This window comes from Oryza brachyantha, chromosome 4 (genome assembly GCF_000231095.2).
Source record: "Oryza brachyantha chromosome 4, ObraRS2, whole genome shotgun sequence".
Taxonomy (NCBI): Eukaryota; Viridiplantae; Streptophyta; class Magnoliopsida; order Poales; family Poaceae; genus Oryza; species Oryza brachyantha.
In genome coordinates, this window is record NC_023166.2 from 15,714,482 (window position 1) to 15,726,532 (window position 12,051).

Consider the following 12,051-nt stretch of genomic DNA (forward strand, 5'->3'; position numbering starts at 1 on the left):
TATTAACTTTTAGATCGCTTGCAAATGTCATTTAATTGTTTCCATGAAAACCCAAACAACCACCTCAAGGATGCTACTAGAATGATAATTCTAGTAATGTTTTTACAATTTTATAGTAGTATTTATCCAATAACCATTTAAACCAGTGACAAATTTACAATTACCCAAAAAATTAATCTATAATTTTCCTCAGCGGTTCCACAGCCAACACCTACACCCACACACAAACATCAAACTAATGCCCACCGTCCTTTGCCCTGTATGTCTAATGTCACCTACGAAATTAAGACAAGCACGGGCTCCAAAGGTTTCAGATGGTGTTAAAGGTGCAACTGTAGTTTCATCTGCGTTGTTTTACTTGTACAACTGAATTGGGCATCAGAATTGCCAATGTAAATCGGAATTAGCTGATGAAATTCAATGACATGCATCTGCAATACACACCTCAATAAAGCTTCGTGAACTGGGCTGTCTGGTTAGGCTCACCAAGTCTGAATGCATCCCTTTCAATCAAGATCTGCAAGGAGCTCATTGTCCTAACCAAAGATCCCCAAATCACGGGCGCGCAGCAAAATGCGTAGGCAAACACTGCCAGGGCCCTTACAACACCGTTCAAATACCATGGGAATGCCATCACAAAGAGTGCACCGATGATCCCAAACCATGTTGAGAGGACCGCAAGGGGATGGAGGAGGAAGACATTGATCACAATCGAAGAAAAAGAGAAAGCACCAAGCAAATATAGTGGCCAGCCTAGTAGCGGATGTACCGTCCGTGGGATCAGGAAGAAGGGAATGGTGTAAGCTGCAACTATGGACCATGCTGCTACTACTCTGAGCGTTGTGAGCAAAACAATAGTACTTTTCTCCATTCTTCTGTTGTAACACATCTTTGACAAACTAGGTCGTGCAACCCGGGTGACTGCAATGACTCCAATATATAGTAGAGCCTGGATTAATATAACCGGTACCTCTGATGAATACCTGTTTTGCATCAAGTTTACATATAGTCAGGAAAGGCACCACTCTGCTTAAGAAATTAAGGTGCGACAACATGAAAACAAAAGAAATACTGTTATATGCTTCATTATCCTTAAAAAAAAAGACAGATGGTTGAGACTCTGCAACCCCTACTTCATGGAACTTTATCCTAACAAAAAAAGAAGCACAATACTTCCTTGCCTCGTGCAACTTTATTCTAAAATATCATGATAGCGACAGTCTTTATACATCTTCATTCTAAAGAAGATAGAAAGCAATTCCCAAAGGGCATTTCACCAATCACATCAGTGCACATGATACGCTATTACGGATGATATTACCATACATGCTAACACATTTTGTATATCTTAATGCCTCTTATCCAAATTTTTTTTGTATATCTAGCAATGCATTAGTGAATGATTCTATTAACATCAGAATTCAAGCATGCACATAAATTCATGAAAGACAAAATATCAGAGTAAACCACTCACCCTAAGTTTTCACGGCGTTGTTCATGCCAAGAAAGACCCAAAGGTAAAACTGGCCAAGACCACCAATACCATGGCTTAAACCAAGGAGCGCTAGGAAATGTAATCACGCTGTTTGGCCCACATGGAATGCTCCAGCGGAGTTTCAAATCTGACCAGATACACCATTAGTCTAGGGAAAAATGTGTGAACATACAGAAATACTTCTATTGATACTCACAATAGTAAGATGCATCCATTTGATAGCCTAATGGAAGGCGATAAGTTCCATCAAGTTTGGTACCATTAGCTGGTGGATGGAACATTGGTTGATCAAGCAAGTGTGGAAAATAGCTAGCAAGGAAGCCCTGATCTGCACCATCTGGGTTTTCACGCCCAACAGCTAGCTCATGTAGCATGTTCTTAAAAACATCCATTGAGGGCTGAAAACAAAAATTAACAAAAAACCATTCATGTGGACATAAATATGAATATCTAGGTTCATTTGATGAACATTAGATAGTTCTGGACTAGAGAAAATTCTGTTGATTAATAACTGGTTAGTATGGCAAAAAAATCATTATCTTAAAGTAATGGGAAAAACTAATTTTAAGTGCACGAAGAGTTTTCATAACCATTTTGAATTTGCCTACTGCAGAACTGCTAGAACATTGTGCCAAAATAAAACAGCAATAGGCCTGCAAACTAGATATGTTTAGATTTAAGTATTGTAGAATATTAGTATGATATCCATGCCCCGAAAACACATCTGTGCTTTGAGAAAGGCCAACAGAAAGGTAAAGTAGAATATTAAAGGAAAAACATATTAGATATAAGCTTGCAGCTTCTAAAACCATGCTGAATTTCAGGTATAAGAATTGCAGTAAACAAACTGGCAACAAAACTGCATAGGTCTTTTAATTAAAGAAAAATGAAGGATTATTTATCAAAAGGCATTAGATCACCCCTAATATGAAGTACTAGACAAAATAGAATGCCTTTGTAGATGCAAAGGTCTAAAGCAGTCCGACTCGTAGTCATTCCTAATAATGAAGAAGAGATTATGTTTTCCTTACATAGTGAAGTTACAAGAACTTCGCAGGAGTAAGGAGGCACTCACATAGTAAGTGATCTTACCTGAAGAACAAAGAGGCCTGTGTGGAAGATACAAGGGTTAATGAAGACAGCGCAGAACTGGCCACACTGAAATAATTCATCAGTGTTCTGGAGGAAAATATTGTCAGAGTCTAGCATAACAACTCGGTCGTAGGAAACTAAGCTCCATGCATACAGCTTGTTCAGAGTATGCTTGAATCGCATGTTGAAGTTCTCTTGTTTTTCATAAGGATTCTTCAAATTGTCCACAGAGACCACCTTCAGACCATCATCTTTCCTAAAGAAACAGTTGGAGATGCATAAATACTAAATGAATCAAGACCATACAAGACAAAAAGGCAGTATTTCAGCTGAAGGAAAATATTTCTAGTAAGAATAATTGCATGCTAATTCTGCCAGTAACTGAAGTTTTCAAATGATAAATTGAAATCAGTTTTCATTTTTCCCCCTGAAAGATGCACGTGTTATTACCCCATTTATTGCCTCATTGGTTCCATCTATAGTGCCACTGTTATTCTTGCAAGGTACTTACAGGTTACAACATCACTAATGTTCTCTAGTTTTGCAAAGCACTTCCATTTTTGTTCCTCCATGATTAATTAAATTTCATTAGTGCCAATACATAATATTATACAGTTGTGCTAGTTATGTGACTCAATAATGGTTAAGCTTCCTGGACCAACATGGGGGTACCTACTTCAACTAAACATATACACATATTAAATTGAATATCCATTTATAAACTCAACAATTAAAAATGCTCAATCTGGCCAGCACTTGGAGATAGTATATTCTCAGAACAGGGAGGAAAAGTTGGACCACTAGGATACAAAGAAAGCTGACAAATTCTACAGAACAAAGCTAGCATTGTCTGTAACTGTAAATTCTTAGGCAACAGCCAACAAGTCATAACACGAACAAAGGCCCTGTTTGATTCAGGTTAGGATTATTATAATCTGGCTTATTAAGAGTAAGCTGAAACAAACAGATAGATTATTGTAACAGATTATTATAATCTAGAGCCTAGATTACTACAATTTGATAAGTCCATCCAAAGGTGTTTTTTCTTAGATTATTGGGTGGCTTTAGACCCACTGCCCTTGGATACTTTAAAATAATTGTATACATTTATCATTTTTTTCTATTTTAGCTTATAATAATCCAGTTTACAATAATCTGACTTAATAATCTAGATTACAATAATCCGTAGCTGAAACAGACAGGGCCAAAATCAACAAAGGTCAACATCCACATGTGGTCAGTTATATGAGGGCTCACATGCTAGTCCAACTGGAATATTGAAAATAGAACAATGAGTCACAATCGGCAAACTGCTAAGTAGAATAATCGGCAGTGGAAATTAGCAGGTCAAGTATCATAACTTTTGAGTAAATATCTAACAAAGGCCAAATCAGTAGTCCAAAAGAAAAACCGTTCCATGATAAAGCTTAGGCAATAGGCTAAATGCATTTCTGCAGCTACTTGAGGTCGAATTAGCAGCACAAATATTACAACTTATCAACAAATATCTCACAATCAGGACGCGCAATTTCTCTCAACAACCTTCAATGCCTCTAGAGTACAAAGTCAACATGAACCGAGTAAAAGTTATAGGAGACCATTTATGAACAGGCGAGCAACATCTTAGCCGATCCGCAAGTAAGAAATTTCAGAGAAAAATACAGTAAAAAGAGGGGGGGGGGGTAATAACGAAAAAACAAGCTTAAGAGGAGGTAACAAACGAAAATCAAATAATTTGATACGAACAGGGAAGAAGAGATTATGGTCATTTACGTTGCGCAAATAACCAAACGAATTCACAGGAATCAGCAAAGGAAGGTGATCCCAAAAAAAAAGCATTGAGCTACGGCAAAAACTTTGCACTAAGCGGCCATAAATTTGCAGCAAACCACAAAACATACATGAAGTAATCCCCAGCATGTGAAAACAAAAAACAGAGCTGGATCAGACCCCAATTCAAATACACCAAAGTACAAATCGAACATCTACAAGGGAGTAAAATTTGGATCATCACCCACCGATCCAAGCTAAAAGACAACAGGGAGGCCAGCCAGTGGCCGGAGAGTGACAGAGAAAAGAGATAGAGATGGGGGGCTTACAGCGCCTGGACCCAGCGCGGCGGGACATCGAGGGAGGCGATCACGACGCGGTCTGCGTCCGCTCCGAGCCTCCCCAGAGATCGCATCATGACGCGCGTGGCCACGTAGAACTCGTAGTCCCGGGGGGTGCCCATGTACAACATCCCCGCGTACGCGTGGCGGCGCGGAGCCACCGCCACCGCGGCCTCACGCGCCCCCTCCGCCGCCGCCGCCACCGCCACCGCGACCACCAACCCCACGACGGCCCACCACATGTCTACGCACCGGCCGCAGGCCCGCCCCATCCCGCCGGAGCAAACCCCTCCTGCCCTGGCCCCTCCTCCTAGATCTGCCTACGCGCGGGGGCGCTAGTCGGCTGGGGCAGGGGAGCTCGGCGGGGAATGGCCGGAGACGTCGGCCGCGCCGGTGAGCTGCCCCGGGGTGGTGGAATCTCTCTTCCTTTTGGTAGTATAATCCACGGCTCAAGGAGAGTGGGAAGGCTGGAGACTTGTGGAGGGAGAGCAGTAGAAGGAAGAGACGCGAGACTCGCCAGTGAATGAATAGAGGAAAGGTTTAGATATAATTCTTCTCGTTTCAGATAAATGCAACTTTTAAAACCTTAATTATTATAATAATTTTAAATATATAGTATAAAGATACTAAATACTTTAATAATATTTATTTATTTTAATTTTAATAAAAAGTCATGATAATATAGGTTTAAAGGACAAATGACAAAAACTATTAAGCTGGAGGGTACGTCATGATGCATTTTCATTGGACTAAATTAGTTGAAGCCGTGTCTTCAGAGTTCAGAGGCTTCGTACAAATTTTGGTTTGATTTCAGCGCAAAATGGCCAAACGTTCAAACGGCTTTGACTCAAATTCGTACGAAGAAATGTTTAGATGGACTTGACTCGGTTTGAGAATTCACTTAATATCAACCGTCGGTTTTAACGTTTGGCTTTCGTCCAGGTCAAAGAAGTCAGACTCGTTTTGGGCCGAGATGGGCCGGGCCTGAGCAATTCTGTGGAGCCAAATTTATTTCTTATATAAACTAGATTGTGAACTGTAACAGTCGTTTGTCGTAACTTTATGAGCTTTCATGCATTATCTCTAATGAATTTTGTACAGAAAAATATTAAATCTATAAATAATACCATAATTTATCATGATGTATAAATTCATCCAGAAAATACTTAATGACAGATGGGCTCGAATATTTTTAGTGCCTAAGCATACTCAATATTGGATTTATTTGATTCTTTTTATAAATAAAAATGTTGGTTTCAACACACCACCGTCTTTTAGCTTAAAGCTTATGCTTGTAAGCCAAAATTTAAATGTTTAATATTAAATTTGAAGTTAATTTTGAGGTTTTTTATTGCGGTTTATTTTTTCAGCTTTGGTTTTAGAACGTCATGAACACGTAAATAAAATTTTTATTCATAAATTATTTTTTATTTATAAATATGCTATTTGTCTTTTTCCACCGACCAACCAAAATATGACCCACGTAATATAGATTTCATGTTTGGTTCAAAAGATTCCATGATCTCTGCCAGCTTTTATGGATAGGATGAAGGCGCCATGGGCACGGTGGCCACATCATCAGCAAACTGATGTAACCAGTTCACGAAATTTCGGAATCATACCCCACGGCCACAATTTAGCTAGAGAAATGGAGATTGAGGACTAGCTTCTTTTAACTAGGCTATTTCACAGCTTTTATGGTACACTTTTTAAAGTCCTAAACGGTAGAAGTTTATTATATGTAGATTAGATTTTCAATTTATATAAATTAATTTATTGTTTTACTATGTATAAAAAATAGATAATATTTTATTAGGAAAGGAACACAAGCCATGTCGCCGTCTGCAACCGACCAATGAACATCGTTTTATCTTTTCTTTTTAAGTTTTACCATAACTACATCTTATTTATTCTAAGGAAGATAAAATTATTTTAGGACGGAGGAGAAAGTATCAATTGCAAAGCAAAAATGAAAGAGCGGGGAGTAGGGATGGCAATGGATCGGGTTTGATGTGGGTAGAGCAATTACCCGTCCGCCAATTCGACGGTTGCGGGTAAAATTTTCTACCCGTACTCGTACCCCGAGTAAAATATGATACACGTACCTACCCATCAGGTACCGGGCAGGTATCAGATACCCGTCGGGTCTATCATTTCACATATCAATAGCATATCAAAATAACCATTTCAACATATACAACAAACTAAACATACCGCTCATAATACAATATTGCACCACATATAAAAAGTTCAATAAATACAATAATTGCTCGTAATAAAATATTACAACAAATACAACAAACTAATCATAGCAGTAATAATAGCACATAGCACATTATCTGAGGTTCATATTTAACTATTCAAGATTGCATCACATATCAAAAGTTTAAGACATAAGTCACATCAAAATTTTAAGCTAAAAGGGAGTACACCACAAATATTATTACATAACTAACATAATAAGGTTTTAGCCAAAATTCAATACGTGGGCTATGTTCGGGTACCCGACGGGTTACTCACAGGTGAAAAAAAATACCCGCGCCCGTACCCGTGTTGATTCGGGTCAGATACGGGTACAACCTACGGGTAAAAAAATTGTACCTATACCTGTTTCCGTCGGCTAGCCAGCGGGTACCAGGTATCCAGCGGGTACCCGGTACCCGTATCCAAATTGCGTCCCTAGCGTGGTTAGGGGTTGACATTTAGCAAATCCTGGAATACCTAATCAAGATGGCGACTAATGAAAAAAATATCGGGACAAGCGCAGTGCTGGAATACTTGTGAAACTTTGCACAGAGATTCTTCACATCTTCTGTACTCAAAGATTCTTCACTTCTTCTGAAGTGAAAGTCTCGTAAGAAAGAATCTGTCCATGATGAAAATAAAAGGATCTGAAGTGAAAGTTTCGTAAGAAGGAATATGTCTATGATGAAAATAAAAGGACTGGAATAGAATCGACTGGTTCTTTGCAACTATGGGAGCTAAACTACCCATATCCACGTCAGGCCGCTGTAAAAATCATCGCCCCGGGAATGCTAAATAGCTAACGTCAGTCATCCAACTAAAACTGATTGGTGGAGCTGTCAATCTTCAGAAGTTGATTGCTCCTTCAGTCTCACCAAGGAACTGAGAAATTCCATCACCTACATGGCAATTGTTAAGTGAAATGACAAAATCAATTTCTAGTTGACTAGGCATAATCAGTAGTACTACAGCAAAAATGTTAAGCATGAGAGGAAGAAGGATCATTACTTCTGATGGGTCTTTCAGCCTGAAAAAGGCTTCAGTCTTCTTTGGCACATGTGAGACAAGAATCCCACATCCATTCTTTCGCTCACGGAGCACCTGATAATATCAGAAAGAGAAAAGAACTGAGTTCACTAACGTCCAGAGAGGATGTAGTTGAAATGCGTCATGCTATTTCTGAAGAAAGGGGACCTTGAATGCATCTTCGTCTGTTTTATCATCCCCAATATAGATAGGAAGAACATTTTCAGAATCATCAAACCCGAGTGAATGAAGCAAAAACTCGACCGCCTTTCCCTTGTCCCAGTTGATCGTTGGACGAACCTCTAAAACCTGAATAATAGGATCGTACCTGTGTTAGCACACAAGTGATGCATCACCACCCATCAGGAACAGTTTGCAACAGTGTCTTTCTAATCTTTCTACCTTCCGTCCACTTGATACTTTCAGGCTAGGAAAATCTTGTAGAACATTGTTGACAACCTGTGCGACCAACTTCCAGTTCTGAAGACAAGCATGTGAAAATTATGAGAAGCTTGCAATTGCTGCAAGGGAGAATGTTCCATATCTACCTTCTTGTCGACATTGCGATAATGCACAGACACACAAAATTTGTTGTTCTCAACCGTTGCACCCTTAATTGCTTTAGTGACCTCTATCAGAGATTTGGAAACCTACCGTACAAAGGCACATTAGTGTATAGCATTTTACATATCACCCATTCAAATGTTATAGCTTACTAATTGCATTGCTTTTTATTTAAAAAGAGGACTAATTGCGTCCTGTTGGTTGAAAACAAACATTACCTCAGTTATCATAGTCAAGAACTCACTTGCAGGTTGAAAAAGTTTGGCTTCTCTGGTCTGCAATAAAGAGCTCACCAGTCACCAATTTTTTGATAGGAGACAAGAAGGAACTTGCATGCAATTGAATCCAGTGACCATAAAAATAAGAGCTTTTTTTATTATTCTTAAAAAAGTATCTCAAGATACCACACATTTTAGTGTAAAAAGGGTGGTACCTTGAGGTACCAAAAATTTGTTCTAAAATTCTTGGTACCTTGAGATACTTTTAAAGGATAGTAAAAAAACCCCAAAAATAAAGAAAGAAACTAGGCAAACATGTAGATTCATGCCTGAAACCTAAAACGATCCTACAAGCTACAACTACTCACCTCTTTTGTTGTACTGTCTGAATCTGCAGTAGATGCTAGGATGTCCATACCATGACTTCCAGCGTAGTAGATCTCAGTCAGCTTGACAAAATCAAACACCTGGGCATGGCATGGAGAGGCCAGCATCAAACATCAAATATTCCATACTAACATAATTGTCATACTGAAACATGAAGACCAGTGCATGAAAAAAAAAATCCATACCTTATCACGGGATCTCCCGCTAACTATTGCTGTAGGGAAGTGCTTTGCAACATTTTTCACGGTAGCACGCATCTGAAGGAAGTATTCAGATTAAGAATATTAATTAATAAGTTGCACATACATAAAGCAATGTTCAATACATATTTCATCTTCATCTGGCTTACCTCAGGGGACATGAATGCCTTCTCTGGATCATTCACAATTGGAGAAAGTGTGCCATCATAGTCCAAGAACAACACAATCTTCTTGTTTTGCGCACTAGCTACAATTTGGTCAAAGGAACATATCGCAGAAGGGCAAATCGACTGATATGAAAGATAAACATATAAAATTCTATGTAGATAACACACAAAATAACTAAAAACTGAAAGAAACATTCAACTTACTGCCCGAGAGTTGTCCGTAGAATCTTCATCAGAAGAACCTGAGTCCATCTTTGCATTTTCACGGTTCGATGATGTCGTCATTGCACCGAGAAGTCCATCAACGACTTCAACAAGTTCACGCTTACTGATGTATGTCACACTCAACGCAGAACATGGATGCTTCTTGGATGTAAACAAACATGGCATCAGATTTGAAGGTAATGCCAACACTGACTGGCTTTTACTCATGAGAGGCAAGCAGTTGCTCGTATCCATATCCACTGCCAAAATGAGGTGGAATAGGCCTTCTTCAACTAGATTTAACCCACGGTCTTGTCAATAAAAAACCACTTCTTGAGTGTTTTTTTTTCTTGTTGTAGGCGCGCGGACAGTTCTTTAACAGAAAGTTAGCATAGATCTAAAAAAATAAGCAAGGTAATATTACCACCCAACGAGAAGCAAACTACTTTACAATCACAAAACTTACCTTCATGTACTCCGGTTCAAGAGTGCATGTGCATCAGAAAAGTGACAACCATATAGAAAAAGGCCATGTAATCCACCCTTCTCATATACCTGATCATATAGCATTGTAAGAGGCATGCTTCCGTCATTTAGCTAGAAAATCTCAAAATACAAAATGAGTTACATGACATCATGCATACATGGAGCAAACTCATAATGTCGTCTGGCCAACGGGATGGTCTTTGCACCCAGATTAATCCCACAAAAATGTAATTACGCTACATCAGTGTCCTTGTCATTGAGGAAAGAATGAAAACAACATAATGGTCGGCATAGTAAATACTTTGATCTCAACGCTTTGGTTCGAATTTTTATCTTGTGGGCAGAAAAGTTTATCTCAACGTTTTGATGAGATGGCCATGCTTATAGCAAAATATAATCATTTTCTTCAAATAAAGAGCAAGGTAAAAACGTGCACCGATGCATTGACACTTTGCAGAACCAATATATATATATATATATATATATATATATATATATATATATATATATATATCTGTTGCTTCGAATAATCTGAAAATGTCATGTCATTTACCAGAAGGATTTAGTTATAACCAATGCAATGCCAACTGTCCACGGTGATAGGCTACCAGAGAAAGCAAGTAATCAGTAACTAGCTTTGATCTTTGATCATTAACCCTTAATGACATGGTGGGTACGCCTAACTTCTCTTTTGCCGAGTGAATTATGAAGGCATCTAAGTTGGCTTGCATTGCATTGCTGCAAACATTGATTCTACAAACTAATCAGGCATAATTTCTGTAAATCCAATCCGACAGGTACGATAATGTAATGAAATTATTCTTTTAAAAGAAAAAAAGAATCTAAACATCAGGAATATCCATCAGAAAAATAGATAGGACATGCATCGAGTCTATCATGGAATAAATACGTCATGTTAGTTAATCAAGTTCTGAAAACAGAAGGATCGACAAGATTCACCTTCGTATCAGCACATCACGGAGTATACCAAGAAAGGTGATTACAAAATGGACGTTTTTTTAACAGTATATATATAAAAAATCCAAATCTAAATATTTGCACCTGGATATTAAATACCATGGGAGCGGGGGAAAAAAAGACGGCCAGTGGAGACGACATCGAATCCCCTCGTTTATAAATCGATTGAGAACTCGCGCGAGAAAAGATTGAAAAATTACAAATAAAAAAAGGGTAAAAGGGAATGAGAGAAACCTGCACACCTTGGCGAAGAATTTGAGATCGATGTGTTGCAGCAGGAAGGAGAGAGGAGAGGAGAATACAGACGGTCGCGTGTATATATAGGGAGAACGGAGGGGTATAGTGGGAATTTGCAGCTTTCAACTCGGCCTGGAATACGACGACCCACGAATGCATATAGTTTTGGGCTACTTGGACCTTTCGTTTCATGCCATGCACTGGGCCAGCACGTCGTGGGCCACCGCACGGCCCAAATACTGAACTTAAGAGCAAGGGACGAGCACAATTGGGTTCTCAGTTTTTCTGACACGAAGGCCGCCTTCGGCGACGCTAATAACCTACTGGATTCTCTTTTATGTCAGTTTCTTAAACTGCTCAATGATATATTTTTTAAAAAAATTTATAGAAAAGTTACTTTAAAATACCATGTTAATCTATTTTTAAATTTTTTATATTTAACTAGCTGAATGACTATGCTTTGTAAAGGATAAAAACATATTATGTTATTCCTATTCTTAGAATACATAGAAAAATACTTTTCATGAAATATATGACCATATTTTTTATATAGGAAATATCCATATTAATTTGATTTTACGTGGATATTTATCTAGATTTGATTGATTTTTAATATTACGATGTTAAGTAGGTAAATTGTAA

General features: G+C 38.5%; 2 protein-coding genes across 5 annotated transcripts; both read right to left on the reverse strand.

Annotated features, from left to right (window-relative positions):
• Positions 1-22: 22 nt before the first annotated feature.
• On the reverse strand, positions 23-5,213 carry LOC102714912 (putative glucuronosyltransferase PGSIP8). Of its 2 annotated transcripts, none has more exons than XM_006652557.3 (5): positions 4,687-5,213; positions 2,588-2,843; positions 1,692-1,893; positions 1,475-1,622; positions 23-983 (listed from the first exon to the last, which is right to left on the reverse strand). In XM_006652557.3, exons 1-5 carry the CDS (start codon positions 4,968-4,970, stop codon positions 446-448), a joined length of 1,428 nt encoding a protein of 475 aa, XP_006652620.2. In that variant the 5' UTR covers positions 4,971-5,213; the 3' UTR covers positions 23-445. The 2 variants fall into 2 exon arrangements, with proteins under 2 accessions (XP_006652620.2, XP_015691640.1); XM_015836154.1 differs by lacking the exon at positions 4,687-5,213 and adding an exon at positions 4,489-4,505.
• Positions 5,214-7,665: 2,452 nt separating this feature from the next.
• LOC102704798 (probable trehalose-phosphate phosphatase 5) lies at positions 7,666-11,464 on the reverse strand. Of its 3 annotated transcripts, none has more exons than XM_015836306.1 (12): positions 11,415-11,464; positions 10,175-10,263; positions 9,709-10,081; positions 9,487-9,627; positions 9,323-9,394; positions 9,119-9,217; positions 8,751-8,807; positions 8,517-8,618; positions 8,371-8,448; positions 8,137-8,277; positions 7,951-8,043; positions 7,666-7,841 (listed from the first exon to the last, which is right to left on the reverse strand). In XM_015836306.1, the coding sequence occupies exons 3-12, from the start codon at positions 9,961-9,963 to the stop codon at positions 7,782-7,784; spliced, it is 1,098 nt and encodes a 365-aa protein (XP_015691792.1). In that variant the 5' UTR covers positions 9,964-10,081; positions 10,175-10,263; positions 11,415-11,464; the 3' UTR covers positions 7,666-7,781. The 3 variants fall into 3 exon arrangements, with proteins under 3 accessions (XP_015691792.1, XP_015691790.1, XP_015691791.1); XM_015836304.1 differs by having other exon boundaries at positions 9,709-10,105; XM_015836305.1 differs by having other exon boundaries at positions 9,709-10,105; positions 11,407-11,454.
• Positions 11,465-12,051: the final 587 nt, after the last annotated feature.

Bases quoted from the DNA above. Each gene is read 5' to 3' on its own strand.
- LOC102714912 (XM_006652557.3), bottom strand. From the start codon at position 4,970: ATGGGGCGGGCCTGCGGCCGGTGCGTAGACATGTGGTGGGCCGTCGTG. The intron at 1,894-2,587 runs GTAAGATCACTT...TTTTGTTTTCAG, and splicing joins CAGGCCTCTTTGTTCTTCAG to CCCTCAATGGATGTTTTTAA. The intron at 984-1,474 runs GTGAGTGGTTTA...GATGCAAAACAG, and splicing joins CAACGCCGTGAAAACTTAGG to GTATTCATCAGAGGTACCGG.
- LOC102704798 (XM_015836306.1), bottom strand. From the start codon at position 9,963: ATGGATACGAGCAACTGCTTGCCTCTCATGAGTAAAAGCCAGTCAGTG. The intron at 8,044-8,136 runs GTCCCCTTTCTT...TGATATTATCAG, and splicing joins CAGACGAAGATGCATTCAAG to GTGCTCCGTGAGCGAAAGAA. The intron at 7,842-7,950 runs GTAATGATCCTT...ATTGCCATGTAG, and splicing joins GGCTGAAAGACCCATCAGAA to GTGATGGAATTTCTCAGTTC.